The sequence below is a fragment of the Setaria viridis genome, chromosome 2 (genome assembly GCF_005286985.2).
Source record: "Setaria viridis chromosome 2, Setaria_viridis_v4.0, whole genome shotgun sequence".
Lineage (NCBI taxonomy): Eukaryota > Viridiplantae > Streptophyta > Magnoliopsida > Poales > Poaceae > Setaria > Setaria viridis.
Genome location: NC_048264.2, coordinates 46,762,920 through 46,782,302, shown reverse-complemented (window position 1 = coordinate 46,782,302; position 19,383 = coordinate 46,762,920). Strand labels below are relative to the sequence as shown.

At 47.6% G+C, this 19,383-nt stretch overlaps 3 protein-coding genes across 4 annotated transcripts; all 3 read right to left on the bottom strand.

The window, feature by feature from the left end:
* Positions 1-874: 874 nt before the first annotated feature.
* LOC140221752 (peroxidase 2-like) lies at positions 875-2,594 on the bottom strand. Of its 2 annotated transcripts, XR_011897456.1 has the most exons (5): positions 2,280-2,594; positions 1,853-2,032; positions 1,615-1,780; positions 1,070-1,511; positions 875-952 (listed from the first exon to the last, which is right to left on the bottom strand). XR_011897456.1 is itself a non-coding variant. In XM_072291695.1 (4 exons), the coding sequence occupies exons 1-4, from the start codon at positions 2,475-2,477 to the stop codon at positions 1,120-1,122; spliced, it is 936 nt and encodes a 311-aa protein (XP_072147796.1). In that variant the 5' UTR covers positions 2,478-2,594; the 3' UTR covers positions 875-1,119. The 2 variants fall into 2 exon arrangements, 1 of the variants encoding a protein (XP_072147796.1); XM_072291695.1 differs by having other exon boundaries at positions 875-1,511.
* A 1,847-nt stretch (positions 2,595-4,441) lies between these two features.
* Positions 4,442-6,488, bottom strand: LOC117843175 (peroxidase 70). Its single transcript, XM_034723736.2, has 4 exons — positions 6,197-6,488; positions 5,616-5,807; positions 5,356-5,521; positions 4,442-5,254 (listed from the first exon to the last, which is right to left on the bottom strand). Exons 1-4 carry the CDS (start codon positions 6,461-6,463, stop codon positions 4,863-4,865), a joined length of 1,017 nt encoding a protein of 338 aa, XP_034579627.2. The 5' UTR covers positions 6,464-6,488; the 3' UTR covers positions 4,442-4,862.
* A 10,097-nt stretch (positions 6,489-16,585) lies between these two features.
* Positions 16,586-18,114, bottom strand: LOC117843101 (transcription factor bHLH61). Its single transcript, XM_034723667.2, has 4 exons — positions 17,933-18,114; positions 17,352-17,480; positions 17,051-17,221; positions 16,586-16,948 (listed from the first exon to the last, which is right to left on the bottom strand). Exons 1-4 carry the CDS (start codon positions 18,011-18,013, stop codon positions 16,853-16,855), a joined length of 477 nt encoding a protein of 158 aa, XP_034579558.1. The 5' UTR covers positions 18,014-18,114; the 3' UTR covers positions 16,586-16,852.
* Between the last annotated feature and the right edge of the window lie 1,269 nt (positions 18,115-19,383).

Below are 19,383 nucleotides of genomic sequence, written 5' to 3'. Positions count from 1 at the left end.
TTGAGCGTTAAACCAAGTTCTGATTAGGAGAGAACTCCATTCTTGGTAGTAATATTTTGGTTGGTAAACTCTTAAATAGCATACTTGAGACACAGACACACAGTGCTCCATCCTATAAAAAAATAATTGACGTTTTCTAATTATTCACTATATATATTTGACACAACTTTGACCATTATTTTCTATTAGAATATATTTGCAAAATCAAATAAGTATCTGTGAGCGAGATTACGAAAGTGCTTTAAAGACAAATCCATGCAACGATTTTTTATGTTTGCAAATGAAATATTTTAGAAGTTCTTGGCTGTCATGATCTTAAAGTTGGATTGGTTCTTCTCTAAAACATAAGTATTTGTCTTTTTAACGGAAAACACAAGTATTTGATATAGTACTCCCTCCGTCCTAAATTGTAAGTCATTCCAAGAATCTTGGAGAGTTAAAACATCTCAAGTTTGACCAAATTATAGAGAAAAATATAAAGATTTATGACATCAAATAGATATACTATGAAAATATAATTGATAAAGAATCTAATGATACTTAGTTGACATCATAAATATTATTATATTATTATATAAATTTGGTCAAACTTGAGATACTTTGAATCTCCAAGATTCTTGGAATGACTTACAATTTGGAACGGAGGGAGTAGCATATATTTCATCTACTGTTTGATTAACAGCTAGATACATAAACACCTTATGATTCACAATTATGCCATATCACATAACACTTTTTTCCAGCTGTCGTTGATCTGTGGTCTGCCACATCTTATGAGTACAATTCAGGTGGGATGCTCTCCCCCGTGACATTAGAAAAAACACTTTTTCCAGCCTTCAAACGTCATGTTTAGTAACGGTGTTGACCTACCAAATGATGAACCGGGCCATATTTATAAAGAGAGAAGTGCATCATTAAGCAAGGGGATCTTCCATTCCTTTGCATGGAGCCCCTGAAATTACAGAAACATCTTTTGCTTGAGCTGAAGCATGCCACTTTTGCAGCATCTCACTCAGTTCCTCATTCATGTAGGATTACACACTTGTAAAATATACTAAGCTGGCCTTACCTTATTAGCATGTACTACAATGCTTGTGTATATATGGTGATTATTAATTCTTAGTTCACTTTGGAGCAGGTGAGCCTGATCTGTCCCTGTGAGCCGGTGAGCGGGCTGAGGTTGGCCATCTTCACCATGGCCGCGGCGAAGGCGCTGCTGAAGGCGGCCTTGTTGGAGGCGAAGTTCCTGACGGTGTTGTCCGTGCTGCCACCGTTGAAGAGCTCCTGGTCGGAGTGCAGGAGCCCCTTCTGGCTCAATAGGTTGCTGTAGTAGGCGTTGTCGAACGTGTAGGGCGTCGATGTGTCGAGCGGCGCCAGGTTGCCGTCGCCGTTGCCGGTCGGCCGGGGGCAGTTGGCCTTGAGCGAGCTCGCGAAGCCCGCGTTGATGTTGGTGTCGTTGTAGATGTGGTCCCTGAAGTTGAGGCACTGCGCCTGCCCGATCGTGTGCGCCCCTGCATGCAAGCGCGGCGCAAAGCAAGGAGCTTTAGTTTTTGTTGCCACGTGAAGAAAGCAAAGGAAGGGTATAATCGTGTACAAGCTAAGAGCCGCACGCACCAGAGAGTGCAACCATTTCAGTTGCGCTGAAACCCTTGTTGGAGAAGGAGCCGATGAGGTCGCTGAGGTTGAAGAAGGGAGGCGGCAGGTCGCTGTTTGCCAGGGCCGCGCTCCCGCTTGTGGAGTCCCTCCGCCCCAAGGGAACCGTCCATGAGGGCCCTCCCAACTGTTCGAAATTAAAGGAATGAATCGATTGCATGAGCTGAAGGGCCAAATGGCCAAATGTTCGTCATCTTACCGCTACAACGGAGTCGCGGGCGGCGACGGCGAGGATGTCGGCGCAGGAGACGGTCTGCTTGCAGATGGCCTCCACCTGCGCCTTGATGTTGGCGATGACGTTGAAGCCCCTCAGCGACCCCGCGTTGGGTATCGCCCCCTGCTCGCCTCCGCTGTCCAGCAGCACGGACGCGTCGCACCCCTGATGTCACACGCATACAGATGATTCTGTTAGAATGGAGTCGAGAGTGGACACCAGTAATTTGGCAGTTCCTATTGTGACTTTAGTTAAATTAGAATGCCCAAACTACTAGACTTCAACTGAGTTATTGACTGTGGCCGGAAAATTGGAACTAAACTGTCACATCAGGGATGCCATTAGGTGATGTGCGTATAAAGTGCATGCAAGACGTGAGGCCATATGATATGAAGGTGAGTGGGGAACTTGCCTGGACAAAGCAGTCATGGAAGTGCAGCCTGAGCAAGGAGGCACCCATCCGGTTCTCCTTTTTCACGGCGGCCGTCACGGCGCTCTTGATGGTGGACAGCGCGTTGGGGCACGACGTGTCGTAGAACGTCGGCGACAGCTGCGCCGACGCCACCGCGGCCATGCAGAGCAGCAGCAAGACTGAAACCGAAGACGCCATGGCGAGCAGAGCACGTACTACAAGCAGAAGCAGCAGTGCAATTGCAGCTTCTACACAGAGCAGAGGAGCAAGGCACTCAGCTGCTGAGATGCTTGTGGAATGCTGTGCTATGAGCTGCATTGCATGCAGATATATATAGCCACGAGCAGGGTTACTCATAGGCACACGCCGTGCCTTATTTTCTCTCTGGCTCGTCAACTTGTCATGCTGCACTAATCTGCCGACTAGGGTTTTTTTATTTTGGCATGAATGCATGGAGCTAGCCAAATCAACAATGACAAGTTGGTGGGAAGGAGCATGTACTAGTAAAATGTACATTCATCACTTCAATTTGTCAGCTGAACATATGCTCGCCTCTGTCAGCTGCTCTATGTATTTGCATAGACTGAATGGGAGCCTCAGTAGACAGTATGACCGAGAGCTTCAGAGAATGGGGAATTGTTTAACGGAGTATGGCCATATATGGTTGATTATTCTTGCAGTTTCCGTGGTTCCTGGATAGATATGAGCCTCAGAACTAACATACTCTAATATTCTGCATGGGAAAACAGAACACAAGTTGACCGCGGCAATGCCCATAAGCTGCTAGGCTTCAAGATTTTATTTGGTTTTTCTTCTTCGAAACATGTTGAGATTTTTGCTTATGGCCTGGCATCTTATCATGCAAACATTACTCCTCCAACCGCCTGATGTATCACTCGCAATGTTCTAAAATACCATATCATTCAGAAGGATAAGGATTAAGGAGCTCCCGGGCCAAGGCAAGACCTTTCCGGTCAACAAGCAAGCACTACTAGCTACATGGCCTACATGCACAGCGAGCTCAAGGAAAAATCTGGCTAGACATTGCACTGAAGTACTGAACACACGTGGGGCTCAAGTGCTTCACAGATAGGATTACCACTATATGTCGACCCAGCAGCCATTCTGAATTTGTCCTGCATTGAAATTCAGCGTACGAAATTTGTCTCGTGTATAGTTAAAAATGGCACGATCGCGACATGCAAGTGGATCGGTACGCACATGGCAAATTGCAGGATGTGATGTAGTGCAATTCTCCGTTTGTTTATGCTTCTTTTTCTGACTAAGGTTCCTAACTGTCAGCTCAGAGTCAGTACTTTCTGATCAAGTGTGATAGTTAGACTGCAGCTGAAAATTCTTATGAAAAACATCTTTTGATTGATTATGACCATTAGTAGCTGTTTAACCGCTAATTAGTTACCCATATAGCCCTAATATAAACTGATGAAGAGCAAACAAATAACTGTTTTATTATGGTCAGATGAACAGCGCAATGTAGCCATCAGTCAGTTGAGCAGAGATGTGTGCCAGGCACAAGACATGCATGCTATCCTTGTCATTGTCTTAATCTGCATGACGAAAAGGTCAACATTTGTGGCCACCCTCATTATTTTTTTCATTGTCTCAATCAAGCTTCAATACGGCGCAACGACGTGTGATCCTTCGTCCCTGTTTCCGTATAAGGGCAGGGCGAACTAGTCTCAATCAGCATGACGAAAAGGTCAACATTTGTGGCCGCGTGGCCGTCTTTCCTTGAAGAAACCATCTGTGGCCGTCGACCAAAAAGCTGCTTTAGGAACAGCACGCATGCAGTAGTGGTTTGTTCATCAGACTGAAAAAATAACGGCTACGTAACAGACATCCGTCCGGAGTGGGATCCTCCGACAATAGTTAAATATAGATATTGCAACCATTATTTCTACATATTTCATAGTGAATGTTGCATGAAATATAGTGTTGGTGCGGGAATTTTCTACCCTAGAGTCGAACGATGTAGTTACTTTTACACATTATTTTTCATGTTGCAAACAGTGACCGCTGATGTTTCACTAGGTAATTTTTAATGTTTTGTCGGAGCGTCCGATAAAAAATTTCCCATCAGACGTCCGGACACAAGCAGCGCCGAAAATAAAATATCTGAAGCTTCTTTTGGCCATCATAACTTCTCACATGAACATCATTTCATTTCATTGATGGTATGATACTGCCACGATGACAATTTGCAACTGTAACACTGTAACATGGTTGGGCAAGGGAACTACGCGGGGGTCGGGGGGTCCCACAAGCATTTGCATGAGGGCAAGTACTCACAAGTTTCAGATGGAGTACATGACATGGGTTGGCTACACGCCACTTATTTCTCGGTCATTTCACACGCTTGATGTTGATGATGACCCAAGAAATTAAAGGGCTGTTCCTGTGCATGAACCACGCCCAGTAGTACAAACACAAGCACTACAAGTGACAGTAGTGGCCGAAAAAGGCCTTATTACATAGCTCCCAGACACGTGTGATCACTGTTGGATCGGATCGCTTGCATTGGGAGCTGAGACGACGAACAGGCTCCTGTGTGTCCTAGGGTAGTTAGTTCACCCTGGAGCAGGCGAGCCTGATCTGGCCCTGCGAGCCGGTGAGCGGGCTGATGTTCCCCATCCTGACCATGGAGGCGGCGAAGTCCCTGTTGAACCGTGTCGGGGTGGAGGCGTACGTGCGCACCAGCCCGTCCGTGGCGCCGCCGTTGAAGAGCTGCTGGTCCGAGTGCAGGAGCCCGCTCTGCGCCCGCAGGTTGGTGTAGTAGGCGTTGTCGAACGCGGTGGCCGTCGCCGTGTCCAGCGGCGCCAGGTTGCCGTCCCCGTTGCCGGCCGCCGCGGGGCAGCCGGCCCGCCGCAGCGTCGCGAACGCCGCGTTGATGTTGGTCTCGTTGTAGATCCGAGCCCGGAAGTTGGTGCACTGCGCCAGCCCGATGGTGTGCGCGCCTGAATAATGCACGTCGTGTAGATGAGTTTCACAGTCCGTGTCCTTAGCGTCTTAGCTTGATTGGGATGTAAAGAAAGTTCTTCAGAGATGAATACTAAACCTGAGAGAGCAACTAGGTCGGTTCTGCTAAGGCCCTTCCTGGCGAACGCAGCGGTGAGATTGGCGAGATCCAAAGACGGAGCTGGCAGGTCGCTGTTGGCCAGAGATAAGCTCGCCGTCGTTGAGTCCCTCCTCCCGAGAAGAACCCTCCATGAAGGCCCTCCTAACTGCAAGTACACGCACAATTAAAGTTGATAGCGTAAGTGAACCGGCCGACGACGATCAAAGTTGACAACTGTACGTGGACGTCGAGTGCCTTACCGCGACGACGGAGTCGCGGGCGGCGACGGCGAGGATGTCGGCGCAGGAGACGGTGCGCGGGCACACGGCCTCGACTTGCGCCTTGATGTTGTCGACCACGGTGAAGCCTCTGATCGATCCCACGTTGGGGAACGCCGTCTGCTCCCCGGTGAAGGTGGCCGTGTCGTTCAGCAACACCGACGCGTCGCAACCCTGTAGATGGATGTGTCCAGCACGTACAGAAAAGAAGATATTTAATTTCGGTTAGTAGTAGTATATACATGAAACTATTGGGAGAAGATACAGAATTAGTCTTTTAGGTAAAGTTCATATACGTAGTTGACCGAAGAGTCAAATTAAGTCTTGGACTTAAAGTTAGTTCCAACAGTCAAAATTTAAAGTTCATGGTGTTCCGGCAACTAAACTAGTACACCTAGAAGTCATGTTAACCTGACAGCTCCTAGTGAGAACAGGATTAGAAGTAGCTAAACGTGCAGCGTTGTAGCCAGGGCGTGGTCACGTCAAAGATTCTAACTAACTACTCTTGGATTGATGATTAATTAAAAGTAGATGCGACAAAGTGAGGCTTGAGAGGGACTTGCTTGGACAAAGCAGTCATGGAAGTGGAGCCTGAGCAGGGAGGCCCCCATGCGAGGCTCCTGTGCCACCGCGGCCGTCACGGCGGCCTTGATGGTGGCCAGAGCTCGGGGACACGACCTAGAGTAGAATGTCGGCGACAGTCGTTGCGCCGTGGCCGACGCCGCTAGGCACAGGATGAGCACTACCACTGACAGGGAGGAAGCCATGACTAGTAGCACTACTACAATCCTTTTCAAGTGTTTGCGATCGATGGCCTGAATATCATGCATTGCATATTGCGTATATAGAGTAGCCTGCACGTTTGATCATTTTTGCGCCCGTGACAGTCTGTTGGTAACATGTCTTGCTGTTTGCTAGCGGTGTGAGCTGCATGCATGTTTGTTGGCGATCAGTAATGAGTGGTTAGTTTGTCATGCATCATATGAAGATGGTTCGAGTCTCCAAATTATAATGGTAAACGAACGAGTGCTTGCAGGCTAGGGAGGACATATACTGTATGTTTTAGAGACATCACAATCTTCAATGTACGGTTCATATCTTTTTAACATTTGCTGGTCCTGTCAAGCATGCCAGATAAGATTTAATATAGAATAATCAAGCATGCCTGTCAAATTCTGGCTCTCTCTTTCTTGTTGGCGCAAACCAGAATTTGGCTCTCCTGCTGCACCTTTTCTGTTCGATTAGGTAAGGAGATACAAGAGCACAAAAACATGTAATATTCAGAATAAGGAAGCCTGAAGGCATCTCATCAATTTCTCCACTCAACACGTGGTTGTTAGCCTGCAATGCAACCATGCCAGCCATGCAAAATTTGTCTGGGGTTGAAATCCTGTGAGAAAGGTCTATAACTGATCCGAGTGATTGCGATGTGCAAGTGGCTGAGTTGTGCTTATCTCCGTTTCTTGACTAAAGCTTGCATAGGTTACTATCTGTCAGTTACCGGCAGTCAAGACATTGATAAAGCGACAAGTTTAATTTTGACAGTTAGAACCATCAGTACTGGAGACGTTCAGAAAATCGTTATAGTCCCATCGAAACATTCCAAAATAGAGTTCGCTTTATTTAATTTCTAGACCTTTGAAGTGTATGGCGACGACAGGAAATCTTGTATTTTGTTACCACACGGGAAAAAAACTGCATGGCGACGGAAAATATCACCGTAGAGTTGCTGCTGCAGCACACAGCATCTCGCTGTCAGACGCCAACGGCAGTCAGAAACAGTACAAGCATCTCAAGAAATTTGCACAAGATGATGGGTAGTAGTATCCCGCTAATCATGCCCTTTATTTGAACAGGAATTAGGATGCCCTTTTCCCATCAGTGCAGCTGGCAGGCTTGCATTTTCAATCGTCTGTTTGCGCTGCAAACTACTAATTGATCCGTTCAAAAGGTGATGTCTATCTCGCACCAAACATCAAGTACTTGTATCATTTTCAGTCTCCTTTTTCAGCTCAGTTGCGACAAAGCTATTCGGCCGGTTCATGGAATTTTCCACGTAAGGAGACACAAGCAATGGTGACGACTCGGGGCGGCATGACGCAAAAGGTCAAAAACTGTCAAGGAAACGACGACGATCCTGGCATGATCGATGATCCCATCCATCCTCTCGGCAGCTGACTAGTACGCCGTGACGCTGCGCGTAGGTACAAGGAGTTAGGTTGTGTGCTTGGCACAAGCAATGGATGCTGGTGCGCAACATGATAGATTAGAGAGAATATCAGAATCTCTAGGTTGATAGATCATCTGCAGTGTACGTTGAACTGTAAGTAATTTTCTCATATTTTGTTATCTCGAGTTCTTGATAGATATAAAACATTCATATCGGAATTTTTGAGTTCGAATCAAATAAAAGAACTGCAGACGAATGCATTTTACGTTTGAGTTTTGAAAGAATTTGCCATGAGAGTGACGAAGTATGATGAATTGGCTATATCTTTCTCTGGATTTTTTTATTGAAATGCTTGGTGCTTTTTTTCTAGAATACGCATATCTTTGTATTAAGAAGAAGAGAACGTTTGAAATATTACTATTCGGGCCACCCGGGCACACTCACACGGTTTGAACAACAGTGGCAACGCATCTACCCAACCAGTACAACCATAGCGGCAAAGCATCCGCTCAAAGCAACCAACGACGACGGCAAAGCATCCGCCCGAAGCAACCAATGACGGCGGCAAAGCATCCGCCACAGAAGAGGGGGCGGCAAAGCATCTGCCAAACGATGACGACCTAAGCAACCCAGGCGAGGTGGAAGAATTGAAGCGAAGGCAAGCGCCTAGCCGAAGACGACTGGGGGCGGCGTTCAGCAACGATCCCTGCAGTGACAGCAGCAAGAACCCGCTGAGCTTCCAAGATGACGCCTCAAGGGAGGGGGCGACGCCACTGGCGCTATCGTCGTCCGACCAACACGGTCAAGGCTTTCACCCGGAAACTCACTGTAGGGGAGGGAAAAGGGGGAATGAATGACACCTTCAAGAAGGGAAGCGGCACCCGGGGGCGTCGCCGTCATTGACCCGCAAGTAGGAACAAGGCTTTCACCTACACCCCGTTCCCTCCCTAGAAATCACTGCCGCAACCAGGAGCACGGGGACCGCCGGGCGCTAAGGAGCCGAAGAATGCCGCCACATAGCCAGTTGTCCGGTCCTCCCACCGGCGGAAGCTGGAGCAGCCACCAGAGAGGGGTTTAGGGGGGGGTGGGGGGCGGCCACCCGGCCTGCAGCTCCCCGCCATCGCCACCCTCGTTGCTCGCCTCTGCCAAGCAGCAGCACGTCCAGCTCCTCAGCTCCCACCGGCCACGGCCTCCTCCTTGCCGGTGCTAGGAAGGTCTCCATGGCCGCAACTGCTGCCGCCACCTGCTCAGGGGGGCACCCGGCCTGCAGCTCCCCGCCATCGCCGCCCTCGTTGCTCACCTCTGCCGAGCAGCAGCACGTCCGGCTCCTCAGCTCCTGCCGGCCGTGGCCTTCTCCTCACCGATGCTAGGAAGGCCTCCATGGCCGCAACTGCCACCACCACCTGCTCAGGGGGGCGGGGGGAAGGGCCACCCAGCCTGCAGCTGCCCGCCATCGCCACCCTCGTTGGTTGCCTCTGCCGAGCAGCAGCACGTCCGGCTCCTCGGCTCCTGTTGGCCGCAGCCTCCTCCTCGCTGGTGCTAGGAAGGCCTCCATGGCCACAACCGCCGCCGCCACCTGCTCAGGGGGGGGGGGCACCCGGCCTGCTGCTCCCCGCCATCGCCGCCCTCGTTGCTCGCCTCTACCGAGCAGCAGCACGTCCGGCTCCTTGGCTCCTGTCGGCCATGGCCTCCTCCTCGCCGGCACCAGGAAGGCCTCCATGGACGCAACTGCCGCCGCTACCTGCTTGGGGGGGCACCCGGCCTGTAGCTCCCCGCCATCGCCCCCCTCATTGCTCGCCTCTGCCGAGCAGCAGCATGTCCGGCTCCTCGGCTCCTGCCGGCTGCGGCCTCCTCCTCGCTGGTGCCAGGAAGGCCTCCATGGCTGCAACCACCGCCGCCACATGCTTCCCTTCCACCGCCGCCTGCTCTCGCCGTCTTGCCGCCGCATGCCGAGCCACTCGCCCGCAGCCCCCTTCTCCGCACAGATCAGGCACCAGGATGACCGGATCCGGCCACTAGGGTGCCGGATCCGCCGCCCCTCGCTGCCGTCATCACCTCACCGGCGGAGCTGCTCCGCACAGTCCCCACACAGTACTGGCGCGCGCAGCCCCTCCGGTGGTGGCAGGGGAGGAGAGGAGAGGGAGGGGGCGGCGGAGGCTGAGGTCGCGGGCGCCGCCCATGTCGCCTGAGCAGGGACGACGCGGGGGCCCGAGATTTTTGAGTTTGTTCCGAGCTTCCAAAATGGTTGGTGCGAAGATATGCTCGCCAGTCAGAAGCATGGTAAACTTGAATATACTCGATCTCAAGAACCAACATGGTAGTCTATCAGATCTTTGTTGGTGCGTTCTCCATGCATGCAGTTGTGTAGTTTCAAATCGTAAGCTCTAATGAACTTGTACTATCGTCGCTCATCGAATTTTTTTTTATTTTTAACCTTTTTTCAAATATTTTTTTAAAAAAACCCTCCCCAATTTTATTTGCGCGGGGTAACCCTTTTGGCTGCACCAGTGCCCGTGGCACGGCTGGAAGTATCTGCGATGCCACATGCACTGGTGTGGGGATGCCGCACTAGCGCGGTGCTGAGCTGGCCTAGCACTTGTCGCGCCAGCCCACCTGGCGTGGCAGCGCCTGGCATACAGCCGTGCACCGGCTCCCTCCTCTTCTCTCCCTCCTTTCTTCTTCCTCCAGAAACCCCAAGCCTGACCGACTCCCTCGCCGTCGGCCGCCGCCACCACCAAATCCGGCGATTTCGGTTAGAGAAAGTAGTTGGAATCGTTCACTGCTTCATTTGAAAGGTATCCCCCAACTTTTTACCTTGTTTTACCATTCCATTTGGTAGATCGGAGGATATTTAGGTGATCTAGGGTTAAGTTGTTGATTTGAAATTTTGATGAAATGCAATGTTGTTGTGTGTTAGATGATGCTTAGTTCATATGCACTAGACTCTCTGGCCGCGATATTGACATATAGAACTTGTTGCATGCTTCGATTTAGGTAGATATTCATACATTTGTGTAGTGTACATGGCTTTGGTAGGTTTAGTTGTGCAATATGTCCAATATGTTTATTTCGTAATATACTTACTATAGTTGATATGGTAAAGTATTTGTATTTTGTAGATGGATCGTTTAGTTCCTATGTTTGATGGTGAATTGTGAAAGAGAATGGAGAGTTTGAGAATATGAATGAGGCAATGGAATTGTTTGATGCTCCTCCAACTTTTAAAGATTTAGTTGACCATGCAATGAGAAAGTATAGATGTAGAGTGGATGAGATGACATTGAGAGACCATTTTAATTGTGGGAAAGCTAGACCTCATTATGTTCTCATGAACTTGGCATCCGAGTCAAATTGGAAGCAATATAAGGAGGTAGTTGAGCATGCAAATGTTGTATGTTTGGAGGTGGTAGTTGAAATTTTTCGTATGCCTGGTGCAAATGTTACCTTGAGAGATGAAGTGCAGTTAGTAAATCATAATGGTACCCAAGAGTTAGAAATTTCGCAGCACGGTTAAGGTGAAAGATAATATAATTTTGGCTTGGCCATTGCGAATGATGATTTTCCCAATGATACTTTTGAGCGGGAAGAAGCAAATATACATATCTTTAGGTTCCGAAGATGGTGACTTTGAGGAGGATGGGGTAGTAGATGTCGAGGAAGAGGGGGAGTCACAATCTCATAGTGATGGGCTTGAATATGAGGACGAGGAGTCACAATCTGAGGAGGATGGGCCGCAGGTCAATACTACAACCGTGCATGATGTAGAAGACATTGGTTGTATGGACGAATGTTTTTCTTACACCCTTAATAAGTTGCAGTTGTTGAAAGAACATGATGTCAAACTGCCATCCATTCTCAATGATAAGGACATCAGCATGGTCCACAAAGCCATATGTGAATCTACTATGATAAGTTCCGAAGGGATACCCTTTAGTGAGAGTCCATTGATTAAGAAGGGAATAAAGTTCACAGTCTTGAGGAGCTGAAATTTTTCTTGGCTTACTACGCAGTGAGATTACATAGACCTTTCAGCGTAGTTCACTCTAACAAGAACATAAGGTACGATGTCATGTGTAAGTAAGGATGCTTGTAGCATGTATGGTCTCAGCTAATTAGAAGCACCGGATAATGGAGGATTTCAAAGATTGTGCAACTGTATACTTGTCGTTCTTCACAGCCGAAGCGAGTGCACGTCCAGTGCACAGCAAAGTACCTTGGGCCATTCTTTTTTTTCTTACATATGTTTTTTACATTCATAATTTTTAGCTGTTCTCCATGAGATATGCTATGGCCGAGAACATGCTTCATGCTTAACTCATGCTTTTTGGACATACCTAAAAACTGACACATGTTTGCACAAAGGTACTCGTTCAGTGGTGGGTTGCATTGTGGTCAATGCTTGCTTGTTTAGAACCCGTCTGCATGATTGCATAAATCTTATCACTACCTATTATTATTTGTAGTTGAATGATAATATACCATTTGATATGATACCATTTGTTCCCATTTATTTGCAAAGAACCTTTTTCCATTTATTTCTATTTCCTTTTGTGATAAGAAATAATCTTATTTCCAATTATTTTTTTTGCAGGAAGTGAAGCCATTACGGTTGCGATGCACTCCCCACTTAGGTGGGATGAGCGCTACACGCCGTACCTGCAGAGAGCTGGATTTCTGGACCTTGCTGTTCAGGCTGTTGCGGGCCTCCCTCCGATGGATGGACCCTTGTTGACCGCCATGGTCGACCGTTGGCGTCCGAAGACTCACACCTTCCACCTCCCGTACGGCGAGATGACCGTCACCATGCAGGACGTGGCCATGATCCTTGGTCTTCCACTGGAAGGGCTTCCAGTGACGGAATCATTCAGAGTGAGAACTGGCGTGACATGGTAGAGCTGCACATTGGGTGCCTTGATTATTTCACCTCGGCTGGCACGCCACAGCTACAGTCCGGTACCAAAAGGGCAGGAGGTACGGAAGCATCCGCATCGAACTCGCCCACTTAATGCATGTACCACCTATGCCGCTTGTATTCACACCCGGACGCCGTCATCTCACCTACATCAAGTGACAAAAAATTAATACACAAATAAACTTTAGACACATAATCCATCAACTTTACCATACCAACTATAGACTTCAATTGGACATATTGCACAAATAAACCTACCAATACCATGTACAATACACAAATGGATCAATAACTAGCTAAATCTAAGCATGCAACAAGTTCTTCACGTAAAAATCGTGGGTAGAGAGTCTACTGCGTATGAACTAAGCATCCAATACTACATAACAACAATCAACTTCATCAAAAATTCGAGACAACATCAATAACCCTAGGTCACCTAAACATCCACCGATCTAGCAAATGGTACGTAAAATAAGGAAAAAAGTGAGGAAATACCTTCCAAGCATGCGGGGATCGATTCCCCCCAATTTCTCCACCAAAAATTGCCGGATGGGGGGGGGGATTTCGGGGGTCTGGGGGGGTGGCGAGTTCTTGGTGGAGCTCGGGGGTTTCTGGAGGAAGAAAGAAAGGAGGGAGAGAGGAGGAGGGAGCCGACGCGCGGCTGTATGGCAAGCACAGCAAGCGCTAGACCAGCTCAGCGCCGCACTGGCGCGGTGTCCCGTGCCGCGCCAACGTGGCACCTCTGCCGCACCAGGGCACTGGCGCGGCCAAAAGAGTTACCCCGCGCAAATAAAGTTGGGGAGGGGTTTTTAAAAAAAATAAAAAAGTTTAAAAATAAAAAAAAGCGCTCGCTCATCCGTCCTTCGCTGTATAATAACTTCACTGAATGGGTGTAATTCGTATGCAGCTCTGCAGTGGGCGTGCTTGTACTGACGCGGAATGTTAGCGCCACTACTCTGACCGCATGCATCGCACTAAAATCCGGATGCAGTCATCTCCGGGCGTCTGGCATCCACCATCTCAACGCTGAATTTTCCATGCGTGCGAGTGCGAGAGCTACAGTGACAGGCGTCGTCGGCGTTGGCAGTTTCAACGGAGCCTAGACGGCGATCGGCGTTTTGGCTGCCGGCCGTGGAACTGAACTGGAAGGACAGAGATTGCATTGCATACACTACGGTGAGTGGGTGCGCGTGGGTTGGGCACACGTCGGTCTCAGCCTCTCAGGGGTCTGCAAGCTCGTCTACATGCTGCTGATGGGTCGTTGGGCTCGGTATCTCTGCCAGACTGCGACTCCTGTGCTCGGCTTGGTGTGCGTTCGGTCGGCACGGCCACAGCTTTGTTTCAAGTCTCCGTGGAATAATCTCCCTCCACGTACGGCTCCACCTGGACATCTCTAACGCCGTGCTGTGCATGGCGGCGAGCCATTTATCAGCTGCAACCTCGAGTTCGTAGCTGTCTTGCTCTTCTACTCTTTACGGACTCATTGACTTTTACTTTTTTAGAAAATAAAATTATTTCCAGCTTCTGCAAACACACGCAACTAATTTCTTACAATAAATTCAACTTCAAAGTTGATCACCAAAATAGAAATAATAGTTTACAAATTTTAGGGGAAAAAATCATAAGCAGAGTCTATTATTACTTCTTAACCTGTTCTTGACGAAGATATCTAAATTGATGACTTCCGAAGCTTTGCTTGCCGACCGGACTGATTCTCTGATATCTTCACGCTGCAACAGGGATCAAAACCTACCAATAAGCTCCCATGAATACAACATGCATAAAAGAGGTGAACTTTTTTTCTTAAAAAATCATATCATTACGAGTACACCAAATCACAAGAGGTTAAATTTTATCTATCTAGATTAAAGTCCTTCACTCAGTATTACTATTCATATTTTTCCTAATTTACTTTAAAAATTAATGGTGTTGTTCTTTTTAATAGTATGCTACGTGGCTCATGGTAGGGATATAGAGTGCGGGCATATAAGTGTGCCTGCACATACACGACTTTCTTTTTCTTCTAGCTGCGTATGTTGGTTTGTTTCAAAGTCTGAAACTGTATTATTGTTAATAAAACTGATTATTTGCTACAAAATCCTATTTGCTAAGTAAAACGTTAGGCCTTGGTATGCAGTTCTATGGGCCTCTAGAATAGAACTAAATTTTTAAGGCCTTTCTGCCCTTGAAGGGCCTAATCAACAAGCATGGGCTCAGTTTCAAACGAGCCCATAGTCTAGAAGAGGCCCGTAAATGAACCGCTTCAAACTGGGCCTTGAATTGGTCCTGTTTCCTGCTAAAAGAAAAGCTATAGGGCCCAGTTACTTAATCAACTCCTCTTCTGTTTATAGGCTTCTCAGTTCTCACGCACGCCCTGCTCAAAAAAAAAAAAAATCTCACGCACGCCGGTGCGGCGGCGCACCGCGACGGCGACGCTGACCCGACCCACGGCTGTTCTCCTCGCCACGCCTCTCCTCTCCTCTCCCTCCTACGCCGCCGTCCAAAAGACTCTGATCCGCACAAGAGCTAGCACATGGGAGCGCATCCCGATGGAATTGTCTTCGTCGACTCAGATCTCTCCAACGAGCTCAGAGCCAATGGCGATTCATGTTTCAGCGACATGTCCGATCATTGATCACGCTGTGAGTGACTAGTAGCGCAGAATCCCGTGGATGGACCAGTACCAGATTGTCGCTTCATGGGCAACACCTCACGCCTGCCAAAACCTGCAAAAGTCGCAGGACCTACTTACTCAACCGGATCGATCCATCGATTGATCGTCTCTGCTGCTGCTGTATCTCTGAACCAAGAGGAGAGGACACTGCGACGCTGGGCTCCTCCGTTCAGATACCAGCAGGCTGATCGACCGTATCCGTCTCGTGATCCATATAGGTCAAATGATCAACAACTGCGACTACACTCAGGAAAACTGCAGGCGGCAGGCAACTTGGCCGCCGATGAGTGCAGTGCCAATGCTAAATGCTAATACGAGTACTACATTGCATTTCAGATTTCATTATACATGAAGAAATAAACAGGGTTCTTGGCTAGCAGCCAAGAACACCCAGCGGATATGATGAGCTTGCGCTGGCCCTGGCCTCCACATGGACGTGGATGGACGCAAAATATTCTCTGCCTGAATCGACGGGTCGCAGCTAGCGGCGTTGTTTGGTGTGTGTTCCCGGCCAAGAGATGTCCCTGTCTCATTCGCAGGAACTGGTCACGAGCGCATAGTAGGCAGTGTTCGTGCCGAGCATGCTCCCCGGAAGGAACAGTGCCCGGCTGGTGCTTCGCCGCTTGTCCCAAGAGATGGCGCCAGAGGAACGTGAGTCACCAGTTGTCCCTGCTTCGATCGCTTCCCCTGTCTTCTCATTGGCCGCATTCCCTGGATGTTGGAACTATCCCTCCTTTGTTTGTTCATTCGCAACCCACTCTGATTCTGAACCTGCAGTGCAGCGTAGCAGCTGGCCGGCCGGCCGGGCTCCTTGCATTGGATTCCTGCTGCTGCAGTCCTGGCTGTCATCATAACCATATCATGCCACGGATCGACATACCAAATGCTAAGGCAGGTTGCTGCTGCAAAATCGGGAATAAGTACGAGATCAACAGTTAAGTAGAGGTCGGCAAGCTACTGGATCATGTCTATGTTCATCTGGATTTTGCTGCTGGCTAACAGTATATTAACAGGGCACCGTCAGGGAGTTGTATCTGCTTATTGCATATCTGTATAGTGCCACTTGACTTGCTTGTCAGAGGTAAAGCAAGAGAAAGTATCGATCGTCGCGTCGCATTCATGATTGCACACGGTTTCTGCACTTCTCGGAATATAATTGTCGTCTTGATCTGAGTATAATCGCATTAGCTTCACCATTAGTCAGAGAGAGGAAAACACCATCATATTCAGCCATGATCAACAGAAGGAAGGAACAGCATGCACATGTTACAACTTGTTGCCCCTGGCTAACCAATAGTACACAGGAAATTACGGAAACTAAATGCTGCAGGTTCTCTGAAGACTGTTTCTTCAGATAATATCGGATAGGACAGAACATCAGCTAAATGCTGCAGCGGCCGCATAAGCTAGCGATCGTGCATTCTCACATGGCCTATTGGTGAATCTTGCTGCAACTCCTTGCGCTAGACCTCTTGCTGGCGATCGCTTTCTGAGCAGTTACTGATGGCCTGGAGCACGGCTTGTTTCACGACATGCTCATCCACATGCCCCACCTGGTTCTGCATCAGATTCCAGCCGAGTGGAAGCAAAAACAACTGAACATGAGCACCGGCATTGCTGGATCATGAAAGGATCGGAAATGATTGCGATCTTATGATTACCTCTCCCCCAACAGCCTCGAGGCGGAATGTGTCTGCGCAAGATGCCGTGGCTTCGAGTACGCTGAGGCCCAGCTCATCAAACGCTTCCAGGACAGAAACAAGCAGCCCGGGGCAGCTCTTGTCAGAGAACACGTTGACGAGGAACCCGTGCCCTAGGGTTTCCACAGTGACCTGCATTGATCGAATAATCGAAGCTGAATGATGATAAATGTCAATCAAGTACCAATAATATAAGCACGAACACTTTGATCGATCGGTCTATATGCAAAATTAGGAGCATTGTTTGAAGTGTTTATAATACCGTCGGGGAAGAGTTCTGCTTGAGCGCGCCTGCTTCTTCAAAGGCGATCTCCTGTTCCAGCCTGACGACCTTCTGCTTCAGCTCCTTGATGTACTCCGACGCGTCCAAGATTATGGACGTATCGCTCAGCTGTGACCAGGGAAACAAAATGTCATTCAGGTACTATATGGTGATTTTATCTAGATTCTGTTCGATTGCATATGCAAGTGTAGGTCCAGTTACATTCCTGACACCTGTTCAATTCTAGGGAACCTAAATATTGTTTCCAGCAGCTGGTTCAGGACATCCAAGAATAATTTTGTACAATATGCTTCAGCTTACGTGTCGAGCTCTGCTTCCTCTTTCGATTCAGTTACTACAGTATCTGCTTGTACTCCAGCAGAACTTTTGAGACCAAAGGAAGCTTGAAGCTGATGACTGCTACGCAACCTCAAACATATATACTAGGAAAAGAATATATAGGCAGATGGCTAGGGGAGAGTACGTAGTAGTACTGGTTGCAGGATGCTTAGAAGGGATCGGAGCAAAATTACACAGGAAAAAGGCGAGGAGAAACACCATGTGGATTTATAGTGTGTTACCGCGCGGGAGTGAGTGATGGAGCGCAGGATCTGCAGCTTCTCATGTAGACCGGTTGCTTTCTTGCGCTCCCTCGACATCATCCGCCTCTCCCCGTCGCCGGCACTCCGCGATCCTCTCGAGAATTGATGTCTTTGACGCTTCAACTGAGGGGATCGGAGAGCGCGGGCTGCGACCTGCTTCAAAGGAGGATCACAAGGCTAACTTGCCTTTTATAGTGACCCTCGAAGGTCCCCAGTTTGCCACTCACGTGACCTTATTGTTTTTCAGGGAAAATATATACTACCAAAAACAAAGGAATGAAGGAAGATATTATGCAAATTTGCAGTATTTTTCGGGTTGCATGCATTTTCATGACATAGAGAAGCTGAAATACGGACTAGCAATGTTAATTAAGAGACATAACTGTTACATGTTTGCACTTTGCAGATAAATTAGGACCCATATATAGTGAATCAAAATTTCTTATCTTCGCTCCCTCTCTCATTTGTCCAAGTTCTAATAAAATGCTCATATAGTTATTACTTTGTGATGTTATATATGGTCAATCTTAGTTACCAATTACTTGGGTTAGTTTTTTCTATATCAACAATGGCAAGTAGGTAATTTAGAAGCATATACATGAATTGATAATACTACTTTGAAATACTTTTCTACAATGCCAGATGTGTAGGTATTTACAAAAAGTTTAAGGAGGTTACATTCAAGTTATTTTTAATAATGACATAGATGGATAATTTAGACACAAATTGATGGGATTACTTTTGCTCATATTTTCATATTGATTTAGGTGCAGAGGGTAATTCAAATGCAAATCTCTGAGGTTATTTTACATTATTTTTCATAATTTCATAAGTTAGTAAATTGGATGTAAAATTAGAGTTGGGGTTACTTTGTGTTGTTTTTTATAAGAGAAAAGGTGGATAATTTAGACGAAGGTTTAGACCGAATGGCAAAATCTTTGAAGGTGGCCGTGTAGCGATCCATCCTTGGATCTTGGAATTCAAATAACAAGTGAGTCTCCGGTTGCTTCGTGTCAAGGTGGATTTTAGACCTTTACTTTTTTGAGTGGCTACTAGATCCCTCTGTAACTATTCCAAAACCTTGTAAATGCCCTTTAATTAAAAAAGTGTCCAATGACTATTATTGTCAATGATGATTAGAGTCGAATTGATAGTCAAATGTCTTTTTTGTTTTTTTACGAGAATTTGTATCTGGTGAGGATTAACGTGTATTATGAGTCTCTAATTAGTACTCCATGTGTTACAAAGTCGATCGTATTTCATTTCGTTAGGGCAAGACGACTATTGTTCTATTTCTCCCTCCGTTTATCTTCCTTTATTTCGTCTATATATGTGACCTCTATACCACCTTTTCCATTACTAAATTATTAAACTTGCTTCGGATGGTCCATGCATGTACGTGTTGAGAATTAGTACATGCTTAGGCCACG